The sequence below is a fragment of the Erithacus rubecula genome (assembly GCF_903797595.1).
Source record: "Erithacus rubecula genome assembly, chromosome: 1".
Classification (NCBI taxonomy): domain Eukaryota; kingdom Metazoa; phylum Chordata; class Aves; order Passeriformes; family Muscicapidae; genus Erithacus; species Erithacus rubecula.
The window spans coordinates 72,726,950-72,744,872 of NC_136658.1; the positions used below are offsets into that span (position 1 = coordinate 72,726,950).

At 39.3% G+C, this 17,923-nt stretch overlaps 1 protein-coding gene across 2 annotated transcripts in view; it reads left to right on the forward strand.

Annotated features, from left to right (window-relative positions):
• Positions 1 to 3,688, forward strand: part of LOC306805943 (coiled-coil domain-containing protein 169-like) — a 29,945-nt gene extending 26,257 nt beyond the window's left edge. For both annotated transcript variants that reach the window (XM_079314262.1, XM_079314263.1), the window contains one exon: positions 605 to 3,688. In XM_079314262.1, the coding sequence (XP_079170388.1) occupies positions 605 to 707 (103 nt within the window). In that variant the 3' untranslated portion in view covers positions 708 to 3,688. The remainder of the gene's footprint in view (positions 1 to 604) is intronic.
• The last annotated feature ends 14,235 nt before the right edge of the window (positions 3,689 to 17,923 follow it).

Below are 17,923 nucleotides of genomic sequence, written 5' to 3' on the forward strand. Positions count from 1 at the left end.
TTGATTAGGAGCAGAGAGAATGACCCTCCAGCCTGGGGAAGCACCATTCTTTCCCTAGAGATTTTTTTTACACTCACACTGATTTCTTAGAAGATCAAGATGAAGCTCTAGCTGCTTTCATGTAGATGGTGTATGTATCCATGATGAGTACCACTTCAAAAATCTGCCGGCAGCATCTCCTGCAGTCATTTCTGGAGATCATGGACTCAAGAGCCTGGCTCTCCAGAGTGGAATACCTGCAAAGAGCTGTAGCTAAATCTACATGAAGTGTTTTCCCCTTTTCTGATGGGAGTTCTTTAACTGATGAAAATGTCTCTGTAACCAGTTATCATTCTCTTAGTGCCAATGTTTAGTATTCTGTTCATGTTCTGCAAATGACATCACTTAGGCAACAGGAATCATGAGATGAAAATTGAGTTTGCAGAATAATTAGATGCTCTGCTGACCTGCGAACCTAGAAATATACTTGTTTTCTTCCTTTCTCAGGTTTATTAATTCACAGTAGTAATCAGATATGCAAATATAGAAAGCATGCACATTTTTAGCAGTTAAAACTTACAGGCAATGTGACATTTGCTGACTAACTTCACCCATTTTATTTCAGAGGAAGACACAGTGTTCCAGAAAACCTGAAGATGGTGAACCCTCAAAAACGATCAATTAAAAGGACTGTAGGAGTGAACCAGCTTCCACAACTAAAGCACTGATTTGATATTAATGCCAAGAACTTCCAGTCACTTTTAAAAAATTTAATTTGACTGAAAGTTTCTAAATTGAAAATGAAAGTATTTGTCTTATTGCAATGCCAGACACAGATTGGAATGTCTTCTTGGCTGCCTTAGTGTAAGTGTTCCTCTGCCTAATGGAATTGCTCTTCTAGTTGCCATCTTTGTACTGGTGATCTCTGACCCTTCCATTCTGCTTCACGTCAGTGATTCTGAGTGTGAGGGTGTTGGAGAATATTTAATGTCTTTATACACTGTGTAGGTCCTTGAACTATGCAGCCATGGAAAACAAACAAACCTCTAGCATTTTTGACCTTTCAACCAAGAAGAAAAAAGCAGACTGATATAACCTGAAGTATTGTCTAAATATAACTTTTTTTAAAAGCTGGCTTGCCACAGATCCTGTGTTAACTACTGCTTTCTGTCTGTAAGGTTTAGAAGCACAACACCATTTCCAGCTGCTTTAGGCACTAGCAATGGATAGAAATGACAGAGAGATTGAGCACTTTTTATTAAGGAATCTTTAGAGCCTCTCTTATGGAATGGTTGTTTCTTGTGAATACTATATATGTGCTATAAAGAAAAACATATCTTCATATTGGTATGTTGATCTTTGGAATTTGAACTCTCAGATGACCCTTGTATCAACAGTCTTGGGGTCATAAAAGTCTGTCTTCTTCAGTGGCATTGATCCTTGTACTTTAAGGATCCAAAATAGTGTCAGTCCTAAAGTCATCTCTTCAGTGAAAATAGAACTACTTTTTCTTTTCATTCTTAAGCATGCAATTATTGTTGCAGTTTTTATTACCTACATTTTAGTCATTAAATTCAAGAAAACTTTTTCAAGTGGAAACAGGAAAACTGTTTTGGTAATGAAGCTTCAGTCCTCTGGGTTACATCTTAAAAGCTCTTGGCAAGCAAATGTGATTGCTTGAACTGCCCTTTATTATTTTAAGAGCATTCCTAACTCTTTGCAATTAAGTTTTTTTGCCTCTTTAAGCACAGTACTAATAGTTCCTTATTACTGGAAGCATTAAAGTGACACTGTAATTAAACCCACAGTAGAAGACAAACCAGTGGTGTCATTCTAAAATGCAAAGAGTAAAGACCTGCAGCATTGTACAGCATATTCAGTATGGAAATCCCGTTTTTTCCTCTTACATGGTAAGAATTTCATTACAGATATCTATCATGTTACCATGATGTAGATGGTATCATTCTTACATAAGCAAGGTGGTCTGCCTGGGAAGTCTTTTCCTCAGAGTATAGCACAGCTGGTTAGGTTAGCACTCTTCTGCTTGTGTTTCTCGTGTGAAAAATTTCCAAATGTTCATTGTGCTGACATTTGTCAATGTGGTGAAGGATAGGGGGAAAATCACCATAATGGTTCTATTGGCATAAAAGACTAGGAACATTTGCAGTAGTCAGGAAGATCCAGTTTCTGGATTCATGCAGCAAACATTTCCTGCTGTCTCTTAATCAAATCTTTGTGCAGTCGAGTCTGGTCCATGTAGCACCTCAGAATTACTGGAAACATGGCACAATCATGACAGAGCATTTTTTCACAACAGGAGACTTGGATGCTTCCCTCAAGGATAGTCCTCACTGGGGACTTAAAAAGAGACTTTTTTTTAAGCCTTAAAAGAGACATTTATTGGTGCAGGAATGACCTGAGAAAAGAGCAGACTGTGTCCTATTTAGTCCCTGTTTCACCTTGCCAGGCCAAATTTGATTTGATCTGGGATTCGAAATGCAGTAGTATGATAATTAATTGCTAAAACTTGTGGTGTTTAACCACGTTCTAATTATATGTCCAGCTGTAATTTTTGTTGTGCAAAATTGTTATAGTTCTGTAGTAATACTTTTTGAATTACTTGGCATTTCATTTTCTTTTCTGAAAATAAGGACAAACCTGATAATTATATTTGATTAGTCCAATTTCTTTGCAACAGCAAAAAGAGAGTTTTTAGTTTCAAAAGTGTACTGTCTCTTTGGATCTAAATAAAACTTTTACACTCCCAGCTTTCCCAAAACATGTAAGAATTTTTTGTTTGATTTGGTGGGTTTGCATGAATGAGTGTTTTGAAATTCCTGGATTTATCTTGTGTGGGCTTTTCTTATTTTTGTCTTGTGAAATGCACTTTGTTGACATTTGTGGTAATAAACAGTTAGATGGCTTTATATAATATCTTCTCTATGACTATTTCAGCTCATTTAGGATTAATTAATCCTTCAAAGCATAGTATGCAGTATTATTTTAGGCCTAGAAGACAAAATTGAGCTAGGTTTATTTAAGGGGGATATGGGAGTGTCGTGATCTCTGTTTTTCCTCTGATTTCACAACAGGGTGATCTTTTGTAGTGCTGCCAACCAAGATAAAGTCTGCCTGCTCTTAAGTCTCTGTGCATCATACATGACACTGAAAGAATCTGAAACCAAAAATGGGAAACTGAATAGGTGTTAGTTGTGGTCAGTGATTGAATGGAGCTAAACATCAGAGGAAGGCATGATCAGGGGTGAAGGTTTGAGTCTGGCCAAACTTCTTTCAGTATAGAATGTACTTGGGATTCCAGATATACTGATTGTAGTGTGTAAGTGCCTTCAACTGGTGGACTGGGAATTTTGATATCCTAACTTGGCACTTGAGAGTATGCTTCCTTTACATGCTTACTCATGTAATGCCACTAATTTCAGATGAGTCATGATTTTGAGGTAACTAAGGCATTTTAAGTATTTACCCTTAGTGTTTCTGGGAAATAAAATTTTAAAATCTCAAATGCTGGTAAGCACACATTTCTTATTAAAAAAAAACAAAACAAAACAAGACCCATTCTTTTTCTTCTCTTTTAAAGTCTCATGATTAAAGATGGTATTGAGTAATGATATTTGTTTTTTAAATAATCAGTTTAGCATCAGTGTGCTCTTCTATGATCTAATAAAATTAAAATGTTTATTGGACAGGCATTGACTGTGTGGCTGATTATTGTATAATTATTCAGCATAACCATAGGCTGCAGAGAACTGGGGTGATGAGCTTCCTCATGTTCCTCATATCATTAATCATAAGCAAGGTATTTTGTTGCTTAAATACTTTGTTTAATGGGTTCTCTGTATTTAAACAGACAAGGTGGTAAAGCTGACAGTTTCCCTGATTCCTATGATATTCCATCTCCACTGGTAAAGATGAAGTGGATAATTTAGTCTTAATACATTTCCAATAAGGAGGATGCTATTGAGCCCCTTTTACAGATGTTATGCAGACAGAATAGCAAGAATTAATTAATAAATAAGCAAGCAAACCTCTTGTGTTATTAAACTTCTGCTGTTTTTGCCAGGCTGGTGTCAAACATAAACTGTATTTTGAACTAGCTCTAGTTGGAAGCAGATGTAATGTGCGTGGACTAAAATTATTGCTAATTGCCACAGTTTTATCTCTTTACACACAGGCGTCACACTAATGGCAGACAGCTCCAGACTGGATAATGAGGCTTTTCAAAGGTGGCAGTACCTTATTTACTTGGCAGATGAGTTTAACCCTCTCTTCCAAAAATATAAACATTGGATTTAGTTCTTTATAGGTTACATCTTAGAATCCAGTTTTCCTGCACTTCACTAATCTGTGCCATAAGCTACCAATTAAGAACCACGTAGAGATCAAATGAGGCTCTCATGTCTGCAGGAGTAGCATGCAGGTGGGGCAGGCTTTGCCCGTGGTTCTGGGCACAACTCAATGCACCCCCCAGAGAAAGGCCTCTCACAGGCTCCATTTCTAGGCTGTGAAGGTCCTCTGCTCTGGTTCCCATGTAACTTCTCACCCCTCCCTTTGTTGCCTGGGAGAAGATGAATTCTGCTTCTGAAGCCCATCTGTAATTTGGGGAGAACAGTATGCTTCTGGTGCTGAGAAGTGACACAAAAATAAATATACCAGTGCTGGAGGGAAGCCAGCTGGTAAAACCAAAACGTGTCTGAGTAAGTCTGACCTAAATCGAATGGGTTTTCTATTGTCTTACAATGAAGATGGATAATATTGGTGCTCTGTTGGTGCAGAAACAGCTGTGGCTGCTGCATCTTTCCAAAGAGATTTACCAGTAAAGACTGATGTCAGGGTATTTCCTGATGAACACAACCCAGTGTGACACAGCAGTGACACCAATTGCTGTGCTTGTCTTGTCACAGGGGAAAATGTCAGCTCTGAGAAGAGAAGGACCCCATCTGAGATCCAGGACAGGCCTTATTCCCACACCACCCTACAACAGGTGCTTGCTCCTGCATCTGTCTGATCCCTTCACACAACAAGCAAGTGTCCTGTGGGGAATCTGCTCAGGAATGATGTGGTATAACAGAGCAATGCAGACTGCAGACCAGAAAAATTAGGCACAGCTGAAGGGTTATTTTGGAGGAAGGATGAACCTACAAGGCTGTCCACTCTTGACTTGTCCTCTGCTGATTAGGAATAGGATACTGAGAAATCTTAAAAAAAAAAGATTAAAAGAATGAAAATTAACCTGGGAATAATCTGTCCTGATTTGCAGCTTAGAAGTTGTACATCTAAGTCTGAACTAATCACTGTTTACTCAATGAGTAGTCAATGGGAAAAAAAACCAGACACCTTCAGCTTCTCTCATTCTAACAGAGATGCTTAAAATGGATCAGATGACACATCAGCTGGATTTTTTTCCCCTGACTAGAAAGAGAATATAGAATGACAAATTCAGAATAACCTGTCCAGCATGTAGAGAGGTAAGCTGAACCCCGTTCTTGTAAATTTCTTTAGTTTTCTTGATCTAGCCAGGGACAGTGACACCAAGATGAGTAGAGGGTCTCAGCCAAGAAGTAATACTGAGCTGCAATTTGACTCTCCTTTGGGCTGATCTTTTTCTCTCGCAGTAGCCCAGCACTCAACAGAGGACTTGTTCTCTAGGCATTGAATTTACAAGGCCACAGATCTATTCTCATGTTGCATCAGTACTTACAAGGAAAAATTACCTTTCTTTTTTTCTTCCCTTTGAGTACACTTGGCAAGCTCCATGTTCTTTTGAAATCCAACCAACGAGCTGCTGCATTATGCTAAGAAACCCTCCCTAAAGCCTGTAGACCTCCAATATACAGGTAGGAAAATACAGCCCATAGATCAATCTGCTACACACTTTAGAAGAAAAATTGATGCAATTGGGATAGGAATCAATAGACCAGAGATCAATCCCTTTTTGTGTGTTCCTGTCTCTTGAAAAGCTGAGATAAGATTTTACTGATGACAAGTCAAATTATTGCCTGGGCAAATGTGTTCTTGGAGGATTAAAATAGTTTGCAATTCCTGTCAGGCCTGCAATGGCTGACAGCATAATTTCATTAGTATAATATATTCCTGGGGCAAGAATAATTTGTCCAAATACACTTAAAATATTTGGATGAAATCATCTACCTTGCCTTAGGCTGCCCATCAGAAAGCACTTATCAGGCCAGACTTTCAGTCTCATTGACACCTGTGCAGTGAGGATGGACACTGCTCCTGTGCCATGGCTCAGAGAGGGGTGAGAGCTCTGTGTCCTTCATGGAGAGGAGAGGAGAGGAGAGGAGAGGAGAGGAGAGGAGAGGAGAGGAGAGGAGAGGAGAGGAGAGGAGAGGAGAGGAGAGGAGAGGAGAGGAGAGGAGAGGAGAGGAGGAGGAGAGGAGAGGAGAGGAGAGGAGAGGAGAGGAGAGGAGAGGAGAGGAGAGGAGAGGAGAGGAGAGGAGAGGAGAGGAGAGGAGAGGAGAGGAGAGGAGAGGAGAGGAGAGGAGAGGAGAGGAGAGGAGAGGAGAGGAGAGGAGAGGAGAGGAGAGGAGAGGAGAGGAGAGGAGAGGAGAGGAGAGGAGAGGAGAGGAGAGGAGAGGAGCACCACATGTTTGTCTGTGCTGAGCTTTCTACTCCAGACATCTGGATCAAAGTGCCAATTCTGGAAACATACTGTGTTCTGCTGTGCTCATTCTGCTTTGGCCAATAATGTAACAATACCTCCAGTGGCTGGTGTTTCTGGGTGTACCTACAGACATGATGAACTGGAAAAATAATAGGAATTCCTCACAAAAAAAGCTTGAAGAGATGGAGGAAATCTCTTGTTCCAGCCTAATCAAAATTAGAAAACAACAAACTTGATATTATAAAACCACACTCAGTTTCTTGGCTCTGTGTTGATGCTTCAGTCATTGCAGGCAGGTGTCCTGCCCCAGCCTGGGCTGTCCCTGTCCCCAGGGAGATGCTCCTGGTGCTCCATCCCCAGTTTGTACTGCTCCTGGTGAGGGCAGTGAGATGGTCCCTGCCCTGCCCTGCCCAGGAATCCCATGCAGCTCCCAGTCCCCAGTTTCAGGGGTCACTGGCTGCCGCCCATCCTGTCAGATTTGCACTCTTGGGTGGTGCTGACATAAATAACAATTCGCTGACTGCAGGAGTGATTTACTTTAAGCACTTTAGCACCTGCTGTTGCTCATTATGGGATTATCATGCCCCAGATTGTTCCTGGCAGTCTGGGGTTTACAATGTTAGCACATGGCACGTGTGTAAGAGTTACCTTACAGGGGTGGTGGGTTCATGCACTTGCTCTGTCCTCTCCATGACCTTGCTTCATGCTAAGATCTCTTGTGTATCTGGGAGCCACATGTTTTAGACATGTGACAATCAGAAAAAAAAAAAAAAAAATCAACAATTAAATCAACATGAAGGCTTTTAATGGTAGATATCAGCATTTGACAGCATCTCATGGTTCAGGATAGCAGCACATTCTCCTCCATTGACTCATTTTGTCACTATGTGGATATCATTGCAATTAGACTTTCCTGAGAAGGATAAGAAGGATACAAAGATGGAGCTTGTGCTAGGGGCTCTGCAGACATCACACTGTTCCCCTGGGCTGGCATTCAGTGGGGGAAGTTATAGTTTTTAGGGCACATATTCCAAAAGTCTTGGCAAAAATAGCTGTCTCACTCCTCCTGGTAATCTCCCCTGCCTACTTAATTGCTTAAACTGCTGGTTCTTCTGTTTTCTGATGTCTGCAGCACATTCCTTCTCACTGCAGCATTTCATAGGGCTGCAGACTTAAAGCTTAAACTTGTTTTGTTAAAGTTGGTCACCTGCAGCCTGAGTTATAGAAAAGTTCAATTACTATTTTATGGCCTGATAGCCATCTGTTTACTAGTGCCAGCACCAGCCACAGTAATGCCTGCAATGTCCTCTCTGAAATGTCTTTCCTGTCTCCTCTCACCAGCAAAACTTTCACTGAAAATTACTTGAATTGTACTTGAATTGCTTAGGATGGCTCTATGGACAACTATCTCTTAGGAGCAGTGCCCATGGAATTTTTAAGTAGGAAAGATGTGCAAAAAGTCTATGCCCAAAGATAGAGAAAATGGGAAAAAGAACATGGTAACGCTACAGAGAGCAAAGCACTCTGCAGCTTTCTCAGCCAGTGCTCTGATGAGGTGCAACAACAAAAGAACCCCACCAACACAAAAAAATCCCCAAAATGACCCCCTCCTAAAATCTAAATAACAGGTTTATGCAGTGAAAGACAGAACTGGTTCATACAAGTTTTGAGTTGTTTTGAGGAAAAGTTCATCATAACTATAAAAACATTGTAGAATCAAAATTCATATAAACTTCAAATTTAAATAAACATTGGTACAAAGCAGGGAAGAGGAGGAAAGTTACCCTATAAGCCTTTGAAAGGTTTATTTAAGAAATAATTTTGAGGAACTATTTTAAACCTAAAATAGTATTCAGAGGCAAGGAAGACACTTCTGCTACAGAACAAAAGTTTGCTGAGGCCATAATTTCTATACTTGTAAAGATAAAGTTTAACAAGTTTAATGGACTGCTAATATTCCTGTATAAAGAAAAGAGATATTCTAAAGTAAATTTGCATGCTTTTGGCATTCTTTTGAGCTGTGGAGTGTAAGCATAGCTGAGTTACTTGCCTGGTGTGAAAATGGCCTAAGAGCATCTAGTGGATTTCTGGACCCTAAAAAGAAATGGTCTAGATAATATGAAATTAATTTCATTCTAAGAGTCGGATTTTTCAAAGGCCTTTACAGAGGAAAATCAAGGAGGGCCTGAATTATATAGGACTGACAAGTTATTTTGCAGAAGGGGAATGTGCTGCTGACGCTCTGTATGTTGCAAGGGACAAGTTAAAAATTGTAGGATGAGATTTTCAGTACTCAGATGCTGAATGGGGGGAAGCCTAAGCCAGCCAGCCAGTAGCCCAGGATGATGATCAGGAATGGTGGAGAGCTCCTGTCAACTCTGCTTTGTCTTATCCAGCCCAAGTGGGGAGAGCTTCCATTTAAATTACTGGCCACTTCATGATGAAATGCAACTTAACCAGAAAATTCTGCACTGTGCTCGATTTCAGGATGCTCAAATGTCCTTGGAACAGCTTAGCCTTTGAAGGATTTCTTGTTACTGGAGTTTCCTACAGAGCAGAAATTAATTCATCACTAGTGTCATTCCATGTACATTGCAGCACACATGCTTTTCTCAGTCATTCAGAATTCTCTGGTGTTTGACAAACAGAAAACACTCTGCTGAAATGGTTAAATAGAATAGGTTATTCCTTGCCTTATTTTTTTTAAATACCATTTCACATTTTGAAATGTATGCCTATAAAAACATTGAGAGTAATCTTAATCAAGGGAAAGAAAAAGGTTTCCTTAATAAGGAATGCTGAAGAGATTTTGTGTAACCTTTTCACCCACTCAAATCAACAGGCAAATCAACATTTCGATTATGCACATCTCTGAGAGCAATGCTCTTCCCAGTTTAGTTATTTCTCTTTGCCATTGCCCAATCATTATTTTAAATATAATAGGTCAGTCTCCCGCTTCTATTTCTTCACTGACCTTAAATACAACTGATATTTAAGAGCCTGAAGTTTTTGATTTTGACAATTTTAACAAAGCAGTGATATCAAAAGCCTTTTGTCTATGTGATGATTAGTCAGGCTGGTGACTCTTGATAAGTTCAGGCTTTTTCAGTGTGCATAGAAATGCCAGAAGATTGTCTCTCCAGGTATGACACTTATCAAATAAACATTTTCTATTTATATACATCTTATCCTGCATTTTTAAACCAAGGCTGTGCTGGAAGCATTAAAGGTAACAATATCTAATGTTATTTTATGGCAACTGACTCTTAACTGGGTGGTGGAAATAGAAACAGGGAAATGCAAATAGTTTTCAAGAAAAACTACTTGATTTTTCTGGTAGAAAAAGTAGGAAATTGAAGTCATTCTAGACAACATGTGCATGCAGCTTTTCTGGAAAAAAAGACATTATTTTATATTATTTTATATCAGAAAAAAAAAGAAATTTAAAAAATACACTACTAGATGTTGATGCTTATTTTTCTAAAACATGTATTTCATTTTCTACTAAGATTCATATTTATGAGTATTGGTTTTGTCTTTGAATTTTCAGGTAGAAGGCACCATTTCAGCTGCTAGAAGCAGTGGTTTTGGCATGGAGGAATCCAGGTTTTGCTTTCTGGGATTACCTATTGCCATCACTGTAACCAGTGGAATCATGCTCTGTAGGGAGTGAATGTACAACCTGTCTGCCCACTTGAAGGAGATGTGCATCCCATGAGACAACTTGAAGCTAGTGTAAGACAAACCACAAAAATCTGCAATACCTGTAGTCTTGTTCTCAGGTAACAGTTACCTAAGTGGAAGAGGATTTTCTTGGGTTTATAAAGGAGGGGTTTCATTCTTGCTTCTGTATTGTTCCTTTAACTATTAGGTACCTTCTCCAGGCTGGTGGGTGGAAACTGCAGGCAATCTGCACAGCTCTGTGGATGACATCCCATTCATCTGGGCTGGGCTCTTAGGAAAACATTTTTAAAAAGAGAAGTGGTTGAACTAAAAATAGATGATTACTTCTAAATTTGCTTTCTAAGGGCCATTAAGTAATCAAATGAGCTCCTTTGATTGTGAGGAGAGCTCAGTAAACTAACACAGTGCTGGGTCAGCATGGTACTAGTGAGCACACAGGAGGGAGCTTTGCATGGCTGGGTGGAAAGCTCCCAGTGATGGCCATGACCTGTGCTCTTCAGGATAAAGCATTTCACTAGGTGAATATTGAACAGCCCTTACTTTGGTCTACACCACCTCCCAAGGTGACCCTGCAGGTCCTGACCCAGCCTAGGTGTCTGTAATTCAGATGTGAGACAGCAAGACAATGCAGGATGTGGAGGCACTTGCCTTTAAGGCTTCATTTTATTTAGACAGTTCTGAATGTGGAATGGTGTTATAATTAGGACGCTCGGCTGGGCTGTAGGAGATGATGATGATACAGTGACTCAATTTCTCACTTGTCTGTGGGATAACAACTGTTTCCTGTGGGCGTTGTAGGCACTATAATTCTGTCATGTTCGAGAGGTGTTTCCAGCTCAACATGACAGGCATTACCAGTTAAATCCTGCAAGAATCCTCTAACTCAGAAAAATGAAACAAGAAAATTGAATGAATGGTGGAAATTGTGCTTGCTTATATTTTTCATATACCAAAAAATGGGATTATTTGGGTTTATTGGCTGGCCATACAGAAAGATGTAGTGCCCAGATTTCTGCAGTGCCTAGTTTCCTGCAGGCTGCTCAGGTCATGGTCTGCTTCTGCAGCACAGCAGAGCCCTGATCCTGATTCTTTGTGACAGCTACTTCTACCAGTCTAGACCTAGTGAATGTGAGAAATCATAGCAAGTTAATAATGTTTTTCATCCTCCCTTCCTGAAGGCTAAATGTCTTCTCCATAAGGACAAGGATCCTCCAAAGGGCAAAACAGAGCAGTCTAAATTTGCAGGCAAAAGGACAGCCACAAGTAGAAATCCATAGTCTCTTTGCAGAGTGCCATGGGCATTGCTTTGAATTTATGGTTTCAAAATCTGTCACATTCTCCTTCAGAAACTGATGCAGGAAAGGGTCCTTTAATCTTCCTTTCTTTACTGGCATGAGAACTGGACAAAATCTGATATTTTGTCCTAGCTGAGATTGGTACAGAACATCCCTTATGTCTGAATCATTGCCAAACACCCTTGGTTTAGAGACATGAGCCTGAATGAAAACCTCAGCTGTACTGGGAATATTTTCAGTTCCCTCCTCATCTCTGGCTCCCTTGCTCTGACATTCACCACATATTTTCAAGGAAAGAGATAGGATATTTGGCTCAGATTTTGGATTTTGTCCAGATAGATGTAGTGATGGAAACCTCTTCTTGCTGCCCAAAGTGAGAGAAATGCACACAAAAAATATGGAGAACATTTGTATGTTAAAACTGATTGGGAGCAAATGGAAAATGGTAATAATAATAATAATAATAATATGTAAATTGACTTCAGTCTTTTTCTTCACTTCAATAACTTTCAAAGTGTGAGTTTATGGCTTATAACTTAGCTGTAGCTGATTTCAGTTTGAATTCTTCAGGCTTTTCAATCTAAGCTCAGAGATCCACCCACAAGAAACAGCTTGCAGACTCAGACCTTTAGCTGGAAGAGTTGGCTGACTTATGTCAATCAGCTTGTCAGTATATTCTCTCCCTACTCTCTTCTTAAAATAGCAGTAACTAGTTGAAAATTTGTTTTTGTAGGGGTGAAGAGGTGAGAGGTATAATAAAATGAATTCATAAGCCTGGCTGTGCATCATGAAATATACCTATTGATTACTACATATATTAGCCATTTAGATGTGGTTTATGGCTCCAGAGTTCACAGTAATGCCATACAAAGGATTTTGACATTTAAAGGTCAAGTAGTACCTCATTTCATTGGGAGAGCATAATCCAACAAAAAAAGAAAAAAATTGAAGTGAGCCTCAGAAGGAAGAATTAAAAGAACAATAGTGCCATAGCTTGCCATTTTGCTTGCAAGTGGTTTTGAAGATGAGTCAGTAGTTTCCCTTGCCATTCACTGTGAAATATAGTTCTGAAAGGGGTATGTGAAGACAAGCCTCTGGCATAAAAATGGCTACAGTGCCTCTCTGCTAGAGATCAAATATCCAAGGTGCTTTGAAAAGCAGAGGAAATAACAAAAAATTGTATGACAAAGTTCTGCTTTCTGCCTTCTGCTTCTTTCTTCAAAGAGCTGGAAACTGAACTAGCCTTGCCTGTGGTCCATGCTTTGCTCCCTTTTGTTGCTTCTTTTTTTCTTTTTTTATCTTTGAAACTTTTTATCACCAGAAAAAAATTGGTAGGTTTAGGAAAATGTAGTTATTAAGGAAGGAGAACCAACTGAGTTGTAAAGGCCCTCTTATTTATCTTAAAAGTCACTGAGTCGTGCTGGCAGAGGGCATACAGTGCTGCTATTTGCACAACCTAAGGGCAAGAGATTTTTTTTTTTTTTTTTAAGGTCTTGTTGTTACAACACTTTTATAATAGGCACTGTCAGAGCAAAAACCTTCAGGAAAAAATGTAAACATTTTTATAAATTTGTTCTGTTGCATAAGAACTGAAAGGTGAAACCAACATTTTCCCCATTCCAAAGCAAAAATAAACCAGAAGAACAAAGAGTGTATTAAACTCTCAACTTTCCTTGAACTCCCATTAAGATTAACACAGAAATTTGATTTTGGACTTGGACACTCTCCATGTCTGTAAATCAGTGTTTGTTGTCTACTTTTCCACACCATCCAGCTCACCTGAGAATCTGCCTTTGATGTATGCTGCTGTAATGAGCCTTTAAGCCAGACTTTTAAAAGGCTGACATTCAGCTAGATGGGAAATAAATACCACATGACTGTAATGATAGCACACACTCTTTCTCCCCCAACTTTGGAAGGATGAAAGCACAGGCCTCTCTTCTTTCAAGGCATTTTCAAACTTCCAGTAATGAGTTAGCAGGAATTTTTTGTTGGAAACTAAACACCATGACTGCCACTGCAGAGTTCCCTTCAGAACTGCCATGCACATCAGCCTGGCTGGTTCGAAACTACCACATGTTGGCAGAGAAAAGATGCAACACAATTAAATCACTTCCAATATTCAGGATTTCTGGAAAAAAACCCAAAACCAACGCAGTGAAAGGTCTCCCTTTATCAGATTATGATTTGTTGCTGCCATATGGAGCACTTAAAATGAAGGTTAAAGAATTTTCGAACTTTTGATTTATTGGGCTGTTCTTTTTACCAAATTTCTGAATGCTGGTTTTACAATCTCACAATTTAATAATGAAAAGAGTAAAGAGCAAACACTATATATGGGTGTCTGTAAAGGACATGGAAAACTAAGCAATATATTTAAGTTGATTTAACTGGAAAAAAATTAACTGGATCATGGTGATATGTTGTAATGTACAACTTCTATGAACATTCATTTTCAAGAGTTTTGCCTCTGAGCTCCTCCACTGTGGTACAAAACAAGGACACATGTAGTGAAATGGGATTATTTTCCTTGGAAAGAACTTGAACTGCATTCTCCCTGCCAGAAGAAGCCAAGATGATCAGTGTTGTTAATTCATTAAGCAGCTACTGCCACACAGCTTGCTTTCAAGGAGAATATAAAATCTTCTGATTATTTAAACTATAAATAAATAAAGTTATTAGTATTCCAACTCTGATCAAATGAAAGTATTACTATGAAGTTATTACTTTGTTCTCCTGAAGCAAATGAAGGGAGGGGAAATGATGTTTTAGTAATTCTTCAAGTATTATCTGATTATACAAAGTATATCCAAAATAGAATTTTTTCACGCACTCAGAACTCATTCTAGATATTTTGCAGTATTGTACACCCTGCCTAGAAGTATTTCCCTTTATAGTCATTTATATATATATATATTCATATAAGAAGACAGTCTAAGAGAGAGAGCTGGGGTTGTTCAGCCTGGGAAGGAGAAGTCTCTGGGGAGACCTTATAGCAGCCTTCCAGAACATAAAACTGCAAGAGAGCAGGTGAGGGACTTTTCACAAGTGAATGTAGTGATAGAAAAGGAGATGTTTTAATATGTCAGAGAGTAGATTTAGGCATTAGGAGGAAATTTTTTACTTGGAGGGTGGTGAGACAGTGGCATTGGTTGCACATAGAAGCTGTGGGTGCCCCATCCCGGAGGTCTTCAGCCCAGGTTGGGTGGGGCTTGATCAATCTGGTCTAGAGAAGCTGTCCCTGCCTGTGGCAGGGGCATTGGAATGAGATGATCTTTAAGATCCCTTCCAACCCAAGCCACTCTAGGATTCTATGATTCCATCATCTTGGCAGGTGTATAGCTTGCCTCTCATCAGGGGTGTTTTTTCTTAATCTTATGACAGCCTGGGTCATTGTTCTTCTGAGTGCTGTTTGTGTGGCTGTTCGAGTCATGGCAATGGCACCAAGTTTATGTGGACCTGTCATAGATGCTGCCTGGGACCAAGTGCCTTGGCACCTGCTGTGAGCTACCTGGAAGCATTCCCACAAGAAGCTCTGACAGTTTTATATTTATGTTGTGCAGTGCTTTGGTCTCCAGAAAGCAGGGCCAGACTTCTGTCCCAGGATTATGTATCACCTTCTCTAATGAGCTGGAAAACACACCAGAATACAGCACACAGAAACTCAGTAGGAATGACCAACAACAGCCACTGAGGGAGAATTTTCACTCCTCACAGCTGCCAAAGGGGCTTTCTGCCAACAAGAGAAGCAATGCAAGACTGCAGCAAGCCACTAGCAATATCCTTGTCAAAGAAATGTTGATAGCTTGCTCTGCTACTTCACCAGTCTCAAGCCAGATTTGTTTTAAGCGACCTTTAGGTTTCCATTCACAAACAAAAAGAAAAAAATAAAATTTAAAGATGCTTTGAGCATGGGTTTGGCTTTCAGTTGTCCTGAGGATCTTGAAGACCTTGGCTGGGCTGGCTTACAGACAGTATGTGACTGTAATTTTTTTTTTTACACAGTTGCCCATCTTCCCCTTCCCATCAGGTCAGCCAGTCTGCAGCTGAGCTCCATGGAGATACAGAAAAAGAAGAGTTGCAGTTAAAAAGACCATAAATTACTCCTTTCTCTGATGGTGGGTGAGTGCAATTGCACTAGTTCTTCATGCCAGCATCCCACTTTCCTTAGTGACTGTCTTAACTTCAGCCCTCACCACTGTCTTTCAGAGAGTTTTTAAAGCATGCAGAAGTACCAGGCAGAACCTTGTCATTTTCCCATATTTGCAAGTTGGGCTTTGCTAAGACAGGTTTTCATTAGTGAAATCACTTTGTGCATGCAGGAGGATACAGTTGTCAGGGATGACAAAATCTGACTGATCAGGACTCTTTTTTATTTTTTTTAATGCTGTTACATGAAATCATGTTCTTAGCATTACTTCAGTGAGCTTCAGCAATCTTAGAAAGACTTTGACAATCTGTTGGGGGGTGTTTAGTGCATTGGGTTTTTTTTTTTTTCCTCGTTATCCAATTTTATTTTCCTCGTTATCCAATTATAAGCCTATAGGAGTCATGACCTCTCCTTAAATTGGGAAAATGTTCTTAAGATCCCCTCTCAAGACCAAGAAAGCAAGAGAAATACTCCTAGAAAATGATGCCATTTTTGAGACAAGTGCATTTTAACTGACATTTCCCTCTCACCTTTGAGAAAACTCAGCCGGGTGCCTGAAATTAAGAGTCATGAATGCGTGGAAGGATGTGTGGAATGAAAAATTATATGGAAGGTAAATGACTCAGGGAAAGTGAAGGCCATTTAGCTAACTGAAATGGAAAGGCAATTGTCCATTAGATCCAGCTTCCATCTATCAATCACAGCCCAGATGTCCACACTCAGGACAACCACAGCAATGGACTCCTACAACGCAGGGGTTCTTTGGGGAAGGTGGGATGATGTTCTGTATAGGTTAGATCATCCCCAACAGAGTTCCTTCCTTGCTGTGGTATGCACAGGATGGATCACAGCATTATTTCTAGAGTAGTGTGTATAGTTTACTGTGGTTTACTTAACAACAGGAAATCAGTAAAAGTGAAATAATAAACAAAACCTAACCAAAGCATGCAGTCTCTGTCCTGAGGCTTGATTTAGGCACACATATGTAAGCATTAATAAAAGGTTACAAGATCACTTATTTCTGCTTGTTCTGGTGCTGCCAACAGTTCTTGTCATTTGAAAATGCCTCAGCAGTGTCTTTCAGGGACCTTCCTCCCCCTTTGCTCTCCTCAGGGAATTTGTCTATCACTAGCCTTTTAAAGGAATATATAGAGATATAAAGTTATATATGAAGATACTTTAAAATAAACCTTTTTATTTTCCCAGTTAGTGTTCAAAAGCACTGCAGAACAGTTTGAAATATGCATTGGTATGTAGACAGAGTTTATCAGGGTAAAGCAAATTTTGAAATTTGTGACATTAAATTCCTAACACATCATATAAATACATTATGTTAAATGTCTGGTTATCTTGTCAGGGTAAAACGTGACTTTTTTTTAAACTCAGTTTATATCTGGCCAATAAAATTATAAGTAATATAAATATAAACTGAGAGTTAGATTAAAAAATGCCTACTATGTGTCTAATTTAAACTTAAGTGTAAATTACTATTCAGGTGTCTTTTTTTTCAATTGAAGTTTATCTGATTTAAGGAGCTCAGGACTTGCTTATTTACATCTTTCAATATATTGAGTGAGATTCAAGTGTGTGGGTTTCCATCACCTTGATTACCCTTGCCATCAGCAGGAGAAACTGTGCTGCAAGTAATAATAGCAGTAATAAGACAATTTCCTTTTATTTTTTTTTTTATTCCAGGCAGAAGAGTGTCATTTTCCAGAGAAGCATAATTCTTGCAAATAAGAAGATTAAAGTCTGTTAAGACTACCATCATTTGTAGTCCATGGGAACCTAAAAACAAAATATGTTACCAGTAATACCTGCATAATCATGATAAAGATGCCAGTAACTTTTTTTCCTGAAATGGTTATAGCTGCCCATGCCTACAGGCTGTAAATAAAGCTGTCTCATAAGGAAGAGATATCAGGCTCATAAGTAAGAATGTCTGCTTTCAGTATGAAAATGTTTGATCTAAGAAGCGTGAAGCTTGAAAAAAGAATTGAGAAGATTTGTTCAGCCTTACATTTCGTCCTATTTAAATGTAATACACTGCTGCTCTGTCAAAGCAAAATGGTGGGTCTGAGGATGAACCAAAGTATTGTGTGAGTTACTGACCTTCTGTTTCTTGAAAATAATTCTCTAACCAAGGGTTATTTGTAAGAATCAGCAGTTGCA